The following is a 17258-nucleotide window of genomic DNA, read 5'->3' as shown; positions in this document are numbered from 1 at the left end:
TATTTCCATTGGATATGTAATTCAGATTGACAGTTGTAGAGACTCTAGATTCTGTTAGGTTTCTTCTTAAGAGTGGTGTTTTGTTAAGAGCAGGCAGTTAAGTTTGCTGAACTCTTGCAAGCTGTCTTTTCTTTGGTGGGCAGCACCAGAAATCTCAGTTCAGTTCTTTTTGCCTTAGCTGGGCTGCATGGAGTCTGCCCTGTATGTGTATAGTTGAGGGATCAGCCAGAGACTTGGAGCACAGTGCATTCACCTGCCCCCCACCCCAATTTGTGGCTCACTTGTTTTTGGGAACTAAATAGAAAGTAAAGTAATAGATCTATTTATGCATACTCAGTTGAATTTCAGCAAAGATGCAAAGGCAACTTAGTAAAGACAATCTTGTCAACAAATGATGATAGAACAATCAAATATACATATGCCAAAAAAAAACCTGAAAAAAGTTGATTCATATTTCACCACATATATAAAAATTAATTCAAAATGGATCATAGACTTAAATGTAAAACGTAAAACTAGATCTAGAAGAAAACAGGAAGTAATCTTTATTACCTTGAGCTAATCAAAGATTTATTAGCTACAGCAACAAAAACATGATCCATAAACGAAAAAAAATTGATCATTAGTGGATTTCACCAAATTAAAAATACTCTTCATAAAACACTATTAAGAACATACAAAATAGCCTGGGATAAAATACTTGTAAATCATATATCTGATAAAGCACTTGTATCCAAAATATATTTTTAAAACTCTGAAAATTCAATAATAAGAAAATAAACCACCTAATTTAAAAAAAGAAATATTTGCTCAGATACTTGCTCAGATACTTACCTAAAGGAGATATAGGGATGGCAAATTAAAAGATGCTCAACATCATTAGTCACTCAGGAAATGCAAATTAAAACCACAATGAGATACTACTTGCCCATTAAAGTGACTGAAATGGAAAAGACTGATCATATGAAGTACCAAGGATGTGGAACAACTGGAATTCTCATACTCTGCTGGTAAGAATGTAAAGTGGTACAACCACTTTAGAAAACAGTGGTCAGTTTCTTAAAAATTTAAACATAGAGCTGCCATGTGATCCAGCCATTTCACTCCTGTACAAGTATTTATATGGATACATGCTTTTACTTCTCTTGGGTAAATACAGTCTTGGTATTTACCATTTGGATATTTGGTATTTACCCAAGAGAAGTGAAAGCACGTGTCCATATAGATACCTGTATGGGAGCATTTGTAGCATCCTTATTTGTAATAGTCAAAAACTGGAAACAACCCAGATGTCCCTTAGTAGGTGAAAGGATGAACACACTGTGCTATGAAATGCTACTAAATAAGCAGACAGCAAAGAATTTTATTGAATGTTTTGCCACTGCCGTAACATGGACTGACCATCCTTCTAGCCTCCAGTAAGCTTTCTGCTGCCGACTTTGTAGTCCTTAAGCCAATGTCACATGTTTAGAATTTTTGTTGTATCTTTGGTACTTCTGTTGCTGATTTCCATATCAGTCAGAATGAGCCAGGTTTTACTGTGATAACAACCCCAAATTTCAGTGACTTAAAAGTTTGTTTCTTTGTCATGAACTGTATGTCCATTGTGGGTTAGCTGAAAGTTCTGTTTTCTGTTTTTCTCACCCTGAGACTCAGGCTGTTAGAAGTCATTGTCTGAAACCTTACTGGTTGCTGTGAATGTTGAGTAATTTAAATTTGCTTCATATATAGGAGTTAAGATGAATTTTCAAGCCAGACTACTTCTTTATTTTCATCAGCATTCATTGACTGTCTTTTCATTTTAGCATGCATTAAATCTTTAGTGCCACCAATGGCTATGACTTTCTTTAATCTGTGGTATTAAAAAATACACAAAATATATTTCAACTTTTATTTACCTTATAATTGCTTGTTTTTAGGTGGGAAGTATGTTACTCACGTTAGATAAAGAACCTGAGGTCTAGAGAGGGTAAATGGATTAGTATGACCATACAGCAGTAAAACTGGACTAGAACCCAGGATTGCCATTTTAATACTTTCGTGCAAATTGGAGAAACATAACTGCACCATCTCTTTACACATTCTTTATTTTGGCAGTGTCTTCAATAGGCTGCGTTTAAGAGGCGTCTTGCACTCCCTGTTGCCGGTGGCTGGAACACAATGGATCACACAGGGGCGATAGACACTGAGGATGAAGTGGGACCTTTAGCCCATCTTGCTCCAAGTCCTCAGAGTGAAGCTGTGGCTCATGAATTCCAGGAACTCTCCTTGCAGTCCAGTCAAAACTTACCGCCTCTGAACGAAAGGAAAAATGGTGAGTTCAGCATGTGCAATGGGATCTTTGATTTAAAGATTTCCCCTCTGTGGGAGCCCAGTTTATTCCTGTTTGGTAGTAGTATTTTGGTCAGTTCAGCAGTCTGTCATGGAGGAGAACCCTATAGAGGTACTGGATGGTTTTTAATAACAGGCAGAATTTCACTTTCCATCCAGTTCTTTCATTATTTTCCCAGTAAGTATCTTTGGTAGTGACGTTACCTTTGGAAATAAACTTTAGATTCAGCCATTTTAGCACAAGCAGATGATTTCATGCTGGAATGGCATTGGAAAGTAGGTTCCTGTGCTAATGCCAGGGAAATAGATTGTGGATATGACTACATTCTCCTCCCGCTTTCTCCATCTCCGGTGTGTTGCACCTTAATTTCAGAAGTAGCAAAGCTATCTCAGTGATGACTAAGAAGTCAGGAACTTCTTATTTGAGTATTTATTATATTAATGGGTATTGGATACAGTCATATTCTCAGTCTTTGGCTGCCTCATCTTTGTCTACAAAATGAATATTTTCTATTCATTATCTGTTCAGGAAATTTTCATCGCTCACAGAGATATTCCAGAGTCTCCAGAAGACACAGTACTGTCAATTTTTAACATAAACAAATATAGATTACATATACTTTTAATACTTAAGATACAAAATCTAACAAAGTAATGTTAAAATTTACAAGCACTCTAAGGATACACATTAAGAAACAGAATTAAGGTTTTTTTCTGGAATTACTATACCTTCCACAGTTCTGATGAGTCCTATACTCACAAGTGTATTTGTAAATTTCAGTTTTTTAAAAGCCAGAAGAAATAAAACTGTTTTCCCTGCAGAGTGCCTCATTATGTACCTTGTCACTTACTTTCCTGGGTCCTGAGTGTTTTCCAGTCCTCCTACTCATTGGACTTACCTTATTTAGGAAAGTGGATTAAAAAAAACCATACATATACCACTCTTCTTAGGCCTTTAGTACATGTCTTTGGTATGTACTTGTTCTCCTTCAAATAAAATATGTTTTGCTTTGTATCTGAATCTTGTTGCTAGGCACAGCCCTTGACCATTTTGATAAGTTGTTGTTGTTGTTGTTGTTGTTGTTGTTGTTTTTTGAGACAGAGTCTCACTATGTCACCCAGGCTGGAGTGCAGTGGCGTGATCTCTGGTCACTGCAATCTCCGCCTCTTAGGTTCAAGTGATTCTCCTGCCTCAGCCTCCTGAGTGGCTGGGATTACAGGCATGCACCACTATGCCCAGCTAATTTTTTGTATTTTTAGTAGAGATGGGGTTTCACCATGTTGGTCAGGCTGGTCTCGAACTTCTGACCTTGTGATCCACCTGCCTCGGCCTCCCAAGGTGCTGGGATTACAGGCCTGAGTCACAGCACCCGGCCAACAGGTGGGTGGTTTGATAGGTTTAAAGCAGCATCTTAGGTGCCGTCAAACCTTCAGGATGCTGTAGTTAACTCACTGGTGATGGCTTTTAAACCTTCCATCTTTTCTTTCTTTTTTTTTTTTTTGAGACGGAGTCTCACTCTGTCGCCCAGGCTGGAGTGCAGTGGCGTGATCTCGGCTCACTGCAGGCCCTGCCTCCTGGGCTCACGCCATTCTCCTGCCTCAGCCTCCCAAGTAGCTGGGACTACAGGCGTCCGCCACCACGCCCAGCTAATTTTTTGTATTTTTAGTAGAGAGACAGGGTATCACCGTGTTAGCCAGAATGGTTTTGATCTCCTGACCTCGTGATCCACCTGCCTCGGCCTCCCAAAGTGCTAGGATTGCAGGCGTGAGCCACCGCGCCCAGGTTAAACCTTCCATCTTTTAAGAACCCACATTTATCTTAGACAGTAGCTGAGAGAATATAGCCACATTTACTGAGACATGACTAAGTGTGATCAGATTTACACAGTACACTTGGACCAGTATAATGTCCAAGTTATTACCCTAAAAGAAAATAAGAGTTGAACTGGTATAAAATCAGAACACATAGTTGTGCACAATAATGGTCTTCTGTAATGGGGAGGGAAGAGTGAGGAGACTTTATCCTTTATGGTCATTTACAGCAAAAGTGAATATGTATGCCAGAATATAAGGTGGCAAGCCCAAATATAGAGCAGTCTCCCCTTATAAACTTTTAAGGAAATAGATTAAATGGTAAAATTTTTAATTTATTAATGTAGTTACATTTTATGAAGCATTGCAATAATGTAGAAGGATTGCTTTAACCACTCTCATTGTTCATAAAACCATCCTACTCAAAGTCTATATGTGAATCTTTGTGGTCAGTGTTTTTATCAGTAGTAGAACCCCTGTGCATCATCCATCTAGCACTAATTTCCAGGGTGCATCTTCATTTCTGTCTCTTTGGTTTGAGTTACAGCAGCTTTGTAACATGTGCATGATTTGGCACTGAACATTTCTTTTTTTTTTTTCATTAGGCAAACATTTATTAAGCACTTAATATGTACAAGGGACAAGAGAGATGCATTTTTTAATGTTGTCTTTCTTTAGTAACAGTCAAAATACCACACAGAAAATAATTTAAAACTTAACCACAATGTTATTATTGACCAATTGGGTTTAATATGTTTTCTTCAAAAGATGTTTGATATTTTGTAGGAGACAAAATAATGATTTAGTTTATGAGAAGATAGGGCATAATTTTGGAAATCCAGGCCTCTGAAGGATGGAGGTGCGTGTTTTAGACACAAAGAATCTTCCTGGTATCTTTGAATAAATCCCATATTTGGTAGTATTGATTCTTTATATATATTTATATATATATATGTACTTTAAGTTTTAGGGTACATGTGCACAACGTGCAGGTTAGTTACATATGTATACATGTGCCGTGTTGGTGTGCTGCACCTAGTAACTCATCATTTAACATTAGATATATCTCCAAATGCTATGCCTCCCCCCGGCACTGAAAATTTCATGTCTAAATCGCAAGTACCATTCACAAAACAGGTTTTTTTTTTATTTTCTTAGTTATATACTCATAATCTCCATAACGTAATACTTGTTTGATTTGTCATTGGTTGTTACGTTTTATGGGGTCTAGTTTCTGTTTTAGAATTTTGCCTTTTTCTAAGCAGATAATGTATTCATGTGGTTTAAAATGTTATGATTACCTAGTAAAAAGTAGGTTACCCTCCCAATCTTGTCCCTTACCTGCACAGTTATTTTCCCAGAATTAACTGTTACTAGTGTTCTTTCTGAGAGAATAATATTTGACTACTTTTTAAAAAGCAGTTTTTAAAAGGCTACTTTGTAACAACACCCAACACTTTGCATTTTAAGGTTCTAACTGGGAATGATGTATTGATTTTTTTCTCTTTTCCTTTTTTTTTTCTAATTCTGATTAAAATATTTCTGTAAACCTGAAAATAGCTTCAAAAGAAGTTGGTTTTTAAGCCAATGTGTTTTCTTCAAGAGTCCTTTTTTGTTCAATATGGAGTAAATGAAAGAACATCTCATATTCTGAGAAGCCGTGCAAAGACTCCACTATGAGATTGTTCCCTCTTTTCTAATAAATGACTTCAGGAAGTTATTATAGAAGCCTTATTTTATATTCAGACATATAATTTCAGGCTTATGATATATTAACCTAATTTGCATATACATTCCAAGGCATAAAAGGCATCCTTATTTGGCTGTCAGAAATCTAGGTTTTTGGGGAAATGCTCCTCAAAGGATACAAATTTCAGTTAGATAGGAGGAATAAGTTCAAGTGATCTATTGCACAACATGGTAGCCAAGGTTTATAACAATGTATTGTATTGAAAATTGCTAAGATAGTAGATTTTAAGTGTTGTCACCATGAAAAAAATAGTAAACATTTGAAATAATGATATGTTAATTCATTTGAGCAATTCCACAGTGTATACATATTTCAAAAAAAAGTACATGATAAATATATATAATTTTTGCCGGGCGCGGTGGCCCAAGCCTGTAATCCCAGCACTTTGGGAGGCCAAGGCAGACAGATCACAAGGTCAGGAGATCAAGACCATCCTGACTAACATGGTGAAACCCCGTCTCTACTAAAAATACAAAAAATTAGCCGGGCGTGGTGGCGGGTGCCTGTAGTCCCAGCTACTTGGGAGGCTGAGGCAGGAGAATGGCATGAACCCGGGAGGCGGAGCTTGCAGTGAGTAGAGATTGTGCCACTGCACTCCATCCTGGGCGACAGAGCAAGACTCTGTCTCAAAAAAAAATATATATATATATATATTTTATATATATAATATTTTATATATATATAAAATATATAATATTTTATATATATATAAAATATATAATATTTTATATATATATAAAATATATAATATTTTATATATATATAAAATATATAATATTTTATATATATATAAAATATATAATATTTTATATATATATAAAATATATAATATTTTATATATATATAAAATATATAATATTTTATATATATATAAAATATATAACATATTTTATATATATAAAATTTTTGTCAGTTTCAAAATAAAAGCAAATATATTAAAATTTTGTTAAATCTAAGTTTTTGACAGTTACATGAGCAGAGTATATTCACATCAAATAATATATAGATGAAAGGACCGTAACATTCTTACTTTAATGATTTTTTTCAGGCATGTTGTTCATTTTTTAGGTCTTCTTAATGCAGTGTTTAAGTCATACAAAATGCAGGTGTTGGCATCAAAATTAATCAATACAAAGTATTGTTTAGATATTACGAAATAAATGAATTCAGATTTTTTTGGTGATTGTCTTTTATTGTTATTCCTAAATATTTGAATTTCACTTATTAGAATTATTTTCTGTTGAGGGAAGAATGGAGATATTTCAGTTTGGGATTAGTGTCTAAAAGGGTAATATATAATAGTTTATAATACACTTTACAAGGAAAATGAAGTTGATGTTTAATGATTCCAGGATCTTCCCTTGTTTTACATTCATATTTATGTTACTGATGATAGTGGAGCGGCAGGATATTCCCACTATTGGAGCACATAGGGGAGATACTTAGTAAAGAGAAGCTGGGATTTTCCTTTACCCTTGAATGTGACCAAAATAGTACCTCAAAGTAAATCAGCCATATTTAGGCAATTAACTTTTCCTAACAAGTGAGGCCTTAATGAAGGAAAATGGATGTACAGAAACACATGCATAATCTACCTTTACTAAAACAATGCATATACAGGGGATTGAGCTTCATTTTAACATTTTAAATACACGTTAGATCCATCTTTTTCACGATTTGCATTCCCTCACATGAGCAGACTGGGAATAAAAAGGAAACCAGTCAAAGGAATAGTACTTTAGTGTTTAAGTTGGAAAAGCTCAGCAAGGAAAGACAAAGTGAGTAGAAACAACATCACTGAAAGAGCTGCAGCCCTTTGCCTGTGCCTACACTCTGAGGGGACCCTGCGGGAGAAGCTGTTCCTTCCTGAGGTTGTGTGCAAGACCGGTAAGCTGACAGGCAGAGCAACCCTCAGGGATGCTGGCTGGTGAATTTAAGGTTTTAAGTCATTGCCAGTATTATTACAGAGTAAGCAGAGAAGTTAATATAGATTTTCATTTTTAAAAACTGTTTGGTATTTTAATACTTTGTGGTATATCTTGAGTCCAGGTACTTTTAAGGTGAGGAGCAGTCATGTTGACATGGTCACAGAAATAGCACAGGCCAGCTGATTTAGACTGTTGTAAAATCAGTATCATCTACCTCCCTCTTCCTGAACTAAAAGGCTTTTTCAAACTCTGTTCACTATGACGTAGTCAGTGTGTTTTAGGCCTCAATAAAGAGGAATGACATTTGCCGTTCTTATTTTAAACTTTGGTATTACAACGTTACTGCAGTTGTTAGGGTTCTGAGCTTATAGTCCCATCTTGAAATCTTTTCTTCTGAGATTTTCCATCCATTAAATTTATCATACAGAATAATTTTAGATAATCTCTTTTTCAGTTCTTGAAATGATCACTTACTAGAGAGATAATAATTTATTCAGAAGTTTGCTGCACACAAGAGAACCCAAGATGGCTTTTTGCGTTGGTTTCAATACATGTATTAACATATTTGCAAACAGTCAGGTGAACTTTGCCTAGCCATGGAACCCAGCCAAAGAAAACTGCTTGCCTCACACCATAGAAAATGAATGGCGTATATTTAGAGCTGGCCTCTTTTGGGGGTTTCACTTTGAAAGCATTTCCCTGCCTCTCATTAACCTGCTAGGCTTACTGTCAGTCCGAGTATCTGGAAATACACAATGGCATTGAGCATTTGTCTTGGGCAAAACTGGGTTCTTGAGGCCGTAGGTGAGCTGGTATAATGAATGAATGGAGATTGGTGAGGGAGAGAGAGGAAATTTATACTTTTCTCTGGAGCAGATAGCCACACAGAAAGTTGTCATAGTGTCATAAACGAGCAGGAAACAAATAGATGCTCAGTAGCCAAGACAGAGCTGTGGAATTCTTGCTTTCCTTTTCTATAACTGGAAGTAATAGAAATGAATAAATTTCTCTAAAATCTTGTCGTTGGCTTTGCTGTTAACATATTTAGGATCTGGAGTGTTTCATGTAATTCTCAAGGACGTCAATAAACATTCTGATAAGTAGCTTGTTTTCCTGCTTTCAGGAGTTAGAGTACTTACACTGAGAAAAGAAGTATATACTCTGTGAATATAATTTTCCTTAGTTGTTTTAAATTAATATTTTTAAAAATTGGGCTTTAGGATTTATACTAAACACAATTATAGTTTTAAAAGCAAGCTATAAGCCTCCCAACTGCAAATGAAATTCTTAATTGTGGCAACTCTCATACTCTTTTTGTTTGTGAAAATCTCTTGAACCCTTCAAAATGAAAAAGAAGCCTTGTAAGTACCTTAAGGGTGAGGTATTCTCTTTCATAATGACCTTTATAATGTCTCCTGTTAGTATGTTTTGATTCACAATGTAAATAAGCACCTGTAACCCTGTCTGCCTTCTATTTTTCTACTCTGAGTGTCTTATTTAGACAGTTTTTGTTGTTACCGAGGATTTTGTTTGCTTCAGTGCATTGCAGAACACACCCATGCAGTGTGTTTGGAGCGAGGGAGGGGGCTGTGTGTGACTTTACCTTCTCCCATTTGTAGCTGGCAGTGAGTTTGATCTCCTGCTGGAGTAGCAGCATCAGAATGCTAACATGGGCTTGCTTTAGTTATCAATGAGGGGGTGGATGAAGCTTTGTGTATCAGCAAGACCATGGACCCTATTACAGCACCCCTGAAGCTCATTTTGAGTAATTTATTTAGTCTTTAAATTGTGTCCTCTTGTTGAAATACCTTTGGGGCATCACAATTAACACATTTATTAACAGTAAGATTTAAAACATAATAGTAATTAGCAGTTTAAACCGATGATGAGACCACATCATCTTAAACTTGTTTACTTGTTTTATGTTTACTTAACATTTTAGATGACTTTTCTATAGTTACTGAAGTCACAGAAGTACATTATTTTCTATATAGATTGAGATAATTTTCATAAAAGTAGAGCCCACCATGTCATTTATATTACACATTGGACCAGTGAATAAACTGAAACAAATTTATTAAGAAATAGTCTTTGCTGTTCCTCAGAAAGCAATTATAAAAGATAATATACATAATATAAATGATTAGTTTAATAAGTATGACTCAACTATAACCTCCTAGCTACTTAGACCTCACAAGACTTTGTGGAATTAATCAATTAGTTTATAATTAGTTCCTCTGCTGGGCTGACTTAGGAAAATTAAAGTGGGGCTCCATTTACTTATGTCTGCCACGTAACTCAATCACAAGGACCTCTTATAGCTAAAAAAGAGAAAAGATAGTTGTGGATACCTGTTCTCTACCATACCTATAAAAGAGCCTAATACAGGGAATGTACTGGAAAAAAGTGACCTGTGACAATTTTTCTTTGTTACTTAGCTTATATTTTAAGACATCAATAATAAAGTACCCTTGTGACAGAAAACAGTAAGACTGATATGTTAAAGTAACATGTGTTGGAATTTTCTCTTTGGCTTGTAATTAATAATTACCTAGACTAATTAGCAAATATCATGTTTTTCTGACTCCTTTACATTAATCCGTACGTTGGCTCTCCTGCCCTCACCGACTACCCTCACTATTATTGACAGGAAGTATAGTCTTTTGGGAGTCAGGACTTCAGTCTCCTCTGCTGACTCAGTCTGTGAGCATGGGTAAGTCTAAGGCGCTCTCTGTGTCACAGCTTGCCCATTATGACATCCGTACAGCAGCCTCCAGCCCATGTGTCTCCCTGGCGGCCCTTCCTCATTACATCATGTGTTCTTATATCTCATTGTCATGTTTGCCATGTGCTATTCATTGGGCGGCAGAAACAGAAAGAATGGAAGATAACTTCCATCTCAGCTAACCAATGGAATTTTCCTTAGATACAAATTAGTTGTGTTGCTGTTTAATACAGACCTCACAGCTGTATTAGTAAACATACTTGCCAGCTCTCTCAATTAGTCAGACTTTCCTGCCATATTTAAAGAAGAGAGTAATTGACTTGTTTGTTATTCTCAAAAATAATGTGTCTGATTTAGAATATGTAGTTTCTATTGATCGTTTTTAAGGGTTGGCAGGTATGTGTTAAAATTTTTATAATAGCATCAAACCGTCAGCTAAAAGATAATTTTCAGCTCTTTTTAAATCCCAAATTCATATTTTTATGGTATTTATGTTGTTGTTTTCATTAAGAAAATGCTAATCATTGGGTGTCTATTTCACCAGTTAAATTTTTGATATATGGCCTCTGCGTTTAATGAAGACATAACAAGAAAAGCAAAAAGTCTGATTCACGGCTTGCCTTTGGTTCTCATAGTCTAAGTTTAAAAACTGACAAGTGTTACAGTTGGTCAGCACCGTCTGCAGATTTGCGATTCATAGCTACAAAATAGAAGACCCTCTTTGACAGAAGCCTTGATCCTGACATAGCAGTTAAGAAGAATGTTGCTTGGACTGCTTGATCAAACCACTGCCACATATTATAGGAAAGAAAAGTTTGCTGTATCAGAATACTCCGCTCTCCCAAAGTATTAAAAAATTGATATTTCAAGAATGGAAATGATACTTGTTAAAATTATTGTTAGCAAACATTTATTGAATGATCATTGTGCCTCTTACTCTAAAATAATTCTAGATTTTTAGGCCTCTAGTACAATGTTGAAAGTTCATGATGTAGTATATTCTCATAAACTTGTTACACAAAGATTTTTAAAAGACATTTCCCTGACTGTATACAGAAAAATAATTGGAGATGATTCTTGTGGATGACTGAAAAAGAAGAACCTAGTTTTAAAGAAGGAGGGCTGTAGAGTTAAGCCGAGCAAGAGCCTGCTCTGTTGCACTAAATGTGTGGTGGCAGACCCCTCAAAGTCGTGGTTGGAATAATCTTACATATGCCTCCTGGATTGTTGGGAAGATTGAATGAAATAAAGCATCTAAAGTGACTAGCACACATATGGCACATCTTAGGCTCTCAGTACATGTTTTAATTAACCCAGTCTTGCATGCCTGATGTGAGAATACCATGATGGAGGTACCAACTTTGGATCCACCCTAAACCTAGATCTTAGCCACACCATTACTGGCTATGTGAATTTGGACCAATTAGTTACCTTCCCTTTGCCTTAGTGTCCTTATCTGCAAAGTGGGGATCACACTAGTATTTGTTTCATAAGATTGCTATGAGGGTTAGATCAAGTAATCTAAATCAAGTATAGAGAATAGTGCAAGCACATAATTAGCACTTTATTAGTATGTATATTTTGAGAATGCAGTATCGTTAACCCTTGGACAATGTAGGGATTGGGGCACTGACCCCCGTGCAGTAAAAAAATCCACGTATAACTTTTGGCTCCCTCAAAACCTATCTCCTGATAGCCTGCTGTTGACTGGCAGTCTTCCTTATAACATAAACAGTTGATTAACACATATCATATATGTTATATGCGTTATGTACTGTATTCCTACAATAAAGTAAGCTGGAGACAAGAAAATGTTATTAAGAAAAATCATAAGGAGCTGGGTTCAGTGGCTCACCCCTGTAGTGCCAGCTACACAGGAAGATCGCTTGAGCCTGGAGTTCAAGACCAGCTTGGACAATATATAGCAAGACCTCATCATAAAAAATAAAGGAAATTATGAGGAACACATATCTACAGTATTTTACTGTATTTATCAATACTGGAAGTTTACACAGTCTGTTTATAAAATGAATCATCTGTCTGAAATGGTGGGCAACCGCAGTTGCAGATCTCAATCTATGGTACATATCAAGCAATTCAACTTTTTCTTCTAATGTCATGACTTTTTTCTGCTTCTTGGGAGCACCTCCAGAATAACTAGCGGTACTTCGTAGGAGTCTCATTATGCAAAGTTTAAGGTACTGCACTAAACATGATGAAAAATATGTGAGAACCTCAAGAGATTACTTTTTACTTCGATGCGCAATTTCCTGGAGAGACAACTGCTCACGCGGAGCTGGTGAGCATCACTTGGTGTTTTAAGCAGTACTCGCAGCTCTTGAGCTTCACCACGATAGCAACAGGAGGTGACTGCAAAATTGTCACAGTAGTACAATATCCACTACAGTTGATTTATGCTTATTTACATTGCTCAACTATAAATGGTGCCACGTATGGTCTCTATGTGTATGTAAGTTTTGGTAAATTTTAACTTTTTATAATAGATTTGTGTATATTTTATGGTAGTAAATAATAAAAATAGACTAGTTTCCACATGTATTTTATACATTCACAACATACCTTTCTTAATTCTTTTGATATTTCTAGGCTGTGTGGTTCATCTGAGTTTTTTCAAATTTTCACACATCTCCAAAAAATTTTGCAACACATTTATTGAAAAAAATCGAAATATATGTGGACCCATGAAGTTCAAAGTCATGTTGTTCAAGGGTCAACTGCGTTTTAATTCATACTAAGTCAATGTAGTTTTTCAGAATTTTCACCATGATGTTTTATAACTTAGCATTTTTTTCAGTCGTCCCAGTGACTTTTGCTCCCATTTTCTACAAGTATTTCTTTTTTAAAAAGGCAAAATGACATTCAGTTTCTTAATGTCTCACCATGTACCTTCATAACATTTGAAGAGCAGCTTATCTGATGAGTGCCGAGAGGGCAAAGGCAGTGGGCACTGATTTCCCATGAAGTTCGTCTCTTGTTGGTACTGCCAGTTCCCACAATCCTAGCATTCTCTGGGCATCAGTCAGTGTCTACAAAAGAGGATTTTCAAATATTAAAGCATGTGAAAAGACAAACAGGCCAAAACTCAGAGCTCTCTAGGGACTATGACCTCCAAAACAGACTCCATTCTGACATTTTCACAGGCTACTTGAAGGAATTCCAGCAGGGTTGTTTCATTTGGTAAACTCCTAAACAAACCCTCTGTCATCGAGGACTGATTTATAGAATTTTCTCCTTATGTACTTGTTCTGAAGAGATTAAGATAGTAGATATGGTTGCTGAGACTCTTTTAAAAGTCATTTGATATATATGATAAGTACTATACAGAAGACTTTTGGTATTTTGAAGTAATAAAACAGTTATTTGTAATGTTTAAAGAGATTTTGTGTTCTGAGTTGTCTTCTAAGTTCTTTTTCTTTTTGATTCCAGGAAATCTATGTCATAATCACATCTCTAAATTAAGTTTTTTTCATTATAAACCCAATCATTTAACAAATAAATTGAATAAATTCGAAATTATCTTTGTATAAACAAGTATGTTAAAAATGTTTATGCATATATATAAATATACACATATGATATACATATATCATATGTTTTACAATGACCTTTAGAATATGTGAAACAGAAACAGTTCCAGTGTTGTAGAATATTCTTCTATGAAATCTTGGTGTAATGGCAGCTGTTTAGATGATGCTGTAAGGTCACTAGAGGGGGTGGATCTATAAGTTGTTTTTCAATTAGTCTGGATCCTCTTAAAATATTTTATTGTGTATTTTTATGCATTTCTTTTTTTAAAAAGAAGAATGTGATACTAAAAATAAATGAGAAGGGCAGAACCCAAGAGATTTGGAGCCTGGAGAACTTAAGGAAATGGGTAATTAGGATTTATTTGGCTTGTAGTTGTCCTTAACTGCTAAGAGCCTCATGGTGGTCTCATCTGAAGTTTGTGAGTGGCATGTATGAAATTCCAGGGTGAATGGCATTCCGCATTGGGAGGACCAGGTTTGTTGGGGAATTTTTGTATGGTTTGTTTCCTTCTTGGTGTGTTTCTTTTTAATCCTTTAAATGAATTCTTTAACTGAATTAACAGTTTTAACTGCCAAATAAAAGTCCTATACAATCAAAAATTTCTTAAGATTTGATATCTGATTCTGTTGTAGGAATGTAATATATTTTGGGAATGAGTTTAAAAATGGGACACAGGCAAGTAAATTGATTTATGATGCTTTCAACCAAGCTTCACAAAATTAGTACTAAAAATAAAATTCATGTTATCATATTCTAATAACCTGTCATAAACCTAGCATATTTTAGGTCTCCTTAGTGGAAAAAAAAAAAGGAAATGAAAGTGAAATAATAAATTGCTTAATTGGTCAAAATTAATTATTGAGTTATTGACTGTACTAGAGAATTGTGTGGCTCTTGATTGATGTTTAAAATATAAATAAAATGTGTATGCTGAAAAAGATAAATGTGTGTGTTACTGTTTCTCTCAAGCCAAGAATAACAGTGATATTTAACTAGACATGATCTTAATATGAAAAAGTATTACTTTTCTAATATGTTTTCCAACAACTTTTTTATCTCTCTATATTTGTTAGTCTCTTCATCTTTTTCAAAGAATTGGAATTTGGTTAAATAACAATTTGCTGAACCAATGAAACCTCTGGTTGCATACGTTTGTACTTGTTTGTGCATAGAAATCATGTAGCTGTTTGGATTGCACAACGCTTTCTGAACCCTCAAGAGAAGGAAAATGCTTGCACCTTCAAAAAGTTGAAGATTTTATTTGAATACCCAAATATTACAATTTGAAGGATTTTCTAGATAATGGAATTTAAACTCATATCAAGTTAGGACTAAAAAAATTTTAATTTGAAGAAATTCAAGAACTTAGTCTTAAATTATAACTGTCAGAGTCCAGTGGTGTTATTACACTGAAACTATTTAAAATAAATTCTCTCATGAAAATATATATATTTCTTAAATGACCCCAAATGTTTCATGTACCTTTGAGGGTTATATAAATGTCAGTTAGGTTCAGTTGATTAATAAAGTTGTTCAAGTCTTCTATACCTTTATTGATTTTATTTGTTCTGCCAATTAGAGAGTAATGTTGAAAACTCCAACCACCAACATGTATTATTTCTCCTAAAGTCTACTCTGTTTTATATTAATAGCCCCTCTAAGTATCATGTGCTTACAACTACATGAAATATCTTTTTCTCATGCTTTTACCTTTAACCCATCTGTATCTTTATATTTAAAGTGAGTTTCTGGTTGGACATTGTGGCTCATGCCTGTAATTTCAACAATTTGGGAGGCCAAGGTGAGAAGATCATTTGAACCCAGGAGTTCAAGATCAGCCTGGGCAATAAAGCTAGACCCTGTCTCTACAAAAAAATTTTAAAAATTATCCAAGCATGATGACACACGCCTATAGTCCCTGCTACTTGCGGGGCTGAGGTGGGAGGATCGCTTGAGCCCAAGAGTTTGAGGCTACACTGAGCTAGGATCACACTACTGCACTCTAGCCTGGTGACAGAGCAAGACCTCATTTCCGTTTCTGAAAATTTTTTTAAATATTAAGGATAAGCTTGCTGTTAAAGTAGAAATTTTAAAAAAAAATCAAAAATAAAATGGATTTCTTATAGATAGCATAGCGCCGAATCTTTTTAAAATGTAGTCTGACAATCTCTTACAATTTTAATTGCAATATTTAGATCATTTACATTTAAGGTAATTATTGGTATATGTGGTATAGTAGTTATCTATTGCTTTGTAGTAAATTTCTTTAAACCATAACAGCCAAATGCAGCATGCATTTATTATCTCACAGACAGCTTCTGTGGGTCAGGAATTCAGGCATGTCTTAGCTGAGTACCTCTGCCTCAGAGTCTCTCAGGAGTCTGTAATCAGAGTGTCAGCCAAGGCCAGAGTTTAATCTGAAGGTTCAACTAGGGAAGGGTTCATGCCCAAGCTTACTTACATTGCTCTTTTTTTCAAGTATTCCCTGATCTTTTAAAATGCATATCTAATATGCTGCTAATCCCACCCAATAAAAGTTTATTATTTTCCTTTTACCTTTAGAAGTTTTATTTTGTTCTTTTTTTACTGTCCATGTTTCTCCATGTTATATTTAAGTTTTCTTTTAAATACTTGTATATAGTCATGGTAACTGTTAATAGGTTCATTTATTTTTGTCATTCTGGGTCTGTTTTTATTGATGAATTTTCCTCCTATTTAAGAGTTGCATTTTCCTGCTTCCTGGTGTAAGTAGTATAGTAATTTTTCATTGGATATAATTTTGTGAATGTTGCATTACTGAGTGTCTGGAATTTGTTTTTGTTGTCTTCAGTTAAAGAAAGTTGGGCTTTGGTTTGGTAGGCAGCTAAGTAACTTTTGGATCACCGTCAAGGCCTTTCTTAAATTTTTTAGGAAAGATCTAGGGTAGCATTCGTGCCAGGGAGACCCCCCTTAAACGTATCTCTGCTGCATGCCCTGCTAAGTGCCCCAGCGGGGACATTTCACTCAGGCTGGTTGGAGTTCCAACATTTCCCGACCTTGTATGCACTCTGGGAAGTATTTAGCTTATAGTCCCTGGTCATTTCTTGCCCAAACTTGTGAAATTTTACTCTGTGTACATACAGCTTAGCACTCAGCAAAGACTCCAGGGCACCATTAAGCAGGT

General features: G+C 35.4%; 1 protein-coding gene across 13 annotated transcripts in view; it reads left to right on the top strand.

The window, feature by feature from the left end:
• MRTFB (myocardin related transcription factor B) overlaps positions 1 to 17258 on the top strand; it is a 194947-nt gene that overhangs the window by 66730 nt on the left and 110959 nt on the right. For 9 of the 13 annotated variants that reach the window (XM_055254370.2, XM_063623731.1, XM_055254361.2 and 6 more), the window contains one exon: positions 2098 to 2314. In XM_055254370.2, coding sequence (XP_055110345.1) covers positions 2161 to 2314 — 154 coding nt within the window. In that variant the 5' untranslated portion in view covers positions 2098 to 2160. Of the gene's footprint in view, positions 1 to 2097; positions 2315 to 10471; positions 10535 to 11090; positions 15040 to 17258 lie in introns of those variants that run through there. The other 4 variants (XM_055254371.2, XM_055254372.2, XM_055254373.2 and 1 more) reach the window with 1 other exon arrangement.

Source organism: Symphalangus syndactylus, chromosome 18 (assembly GCF_028878055.3).
Source record: "Symphalangus syndactylus isolate Jambi chromosome 18, NHGRI_mSymSyn1-v2.1_pri, whole genome shotgun sequence".
Taxonomy (NCBI): Eukaryota; Metazoa; Chordata; class Mammalia; order Primates; family Hylobatidae; genus Symphalangus; species Symphalangus syndactylus.
This window is presented reverse-complemented; position numbering and strand designations above follow the sequence as displayed.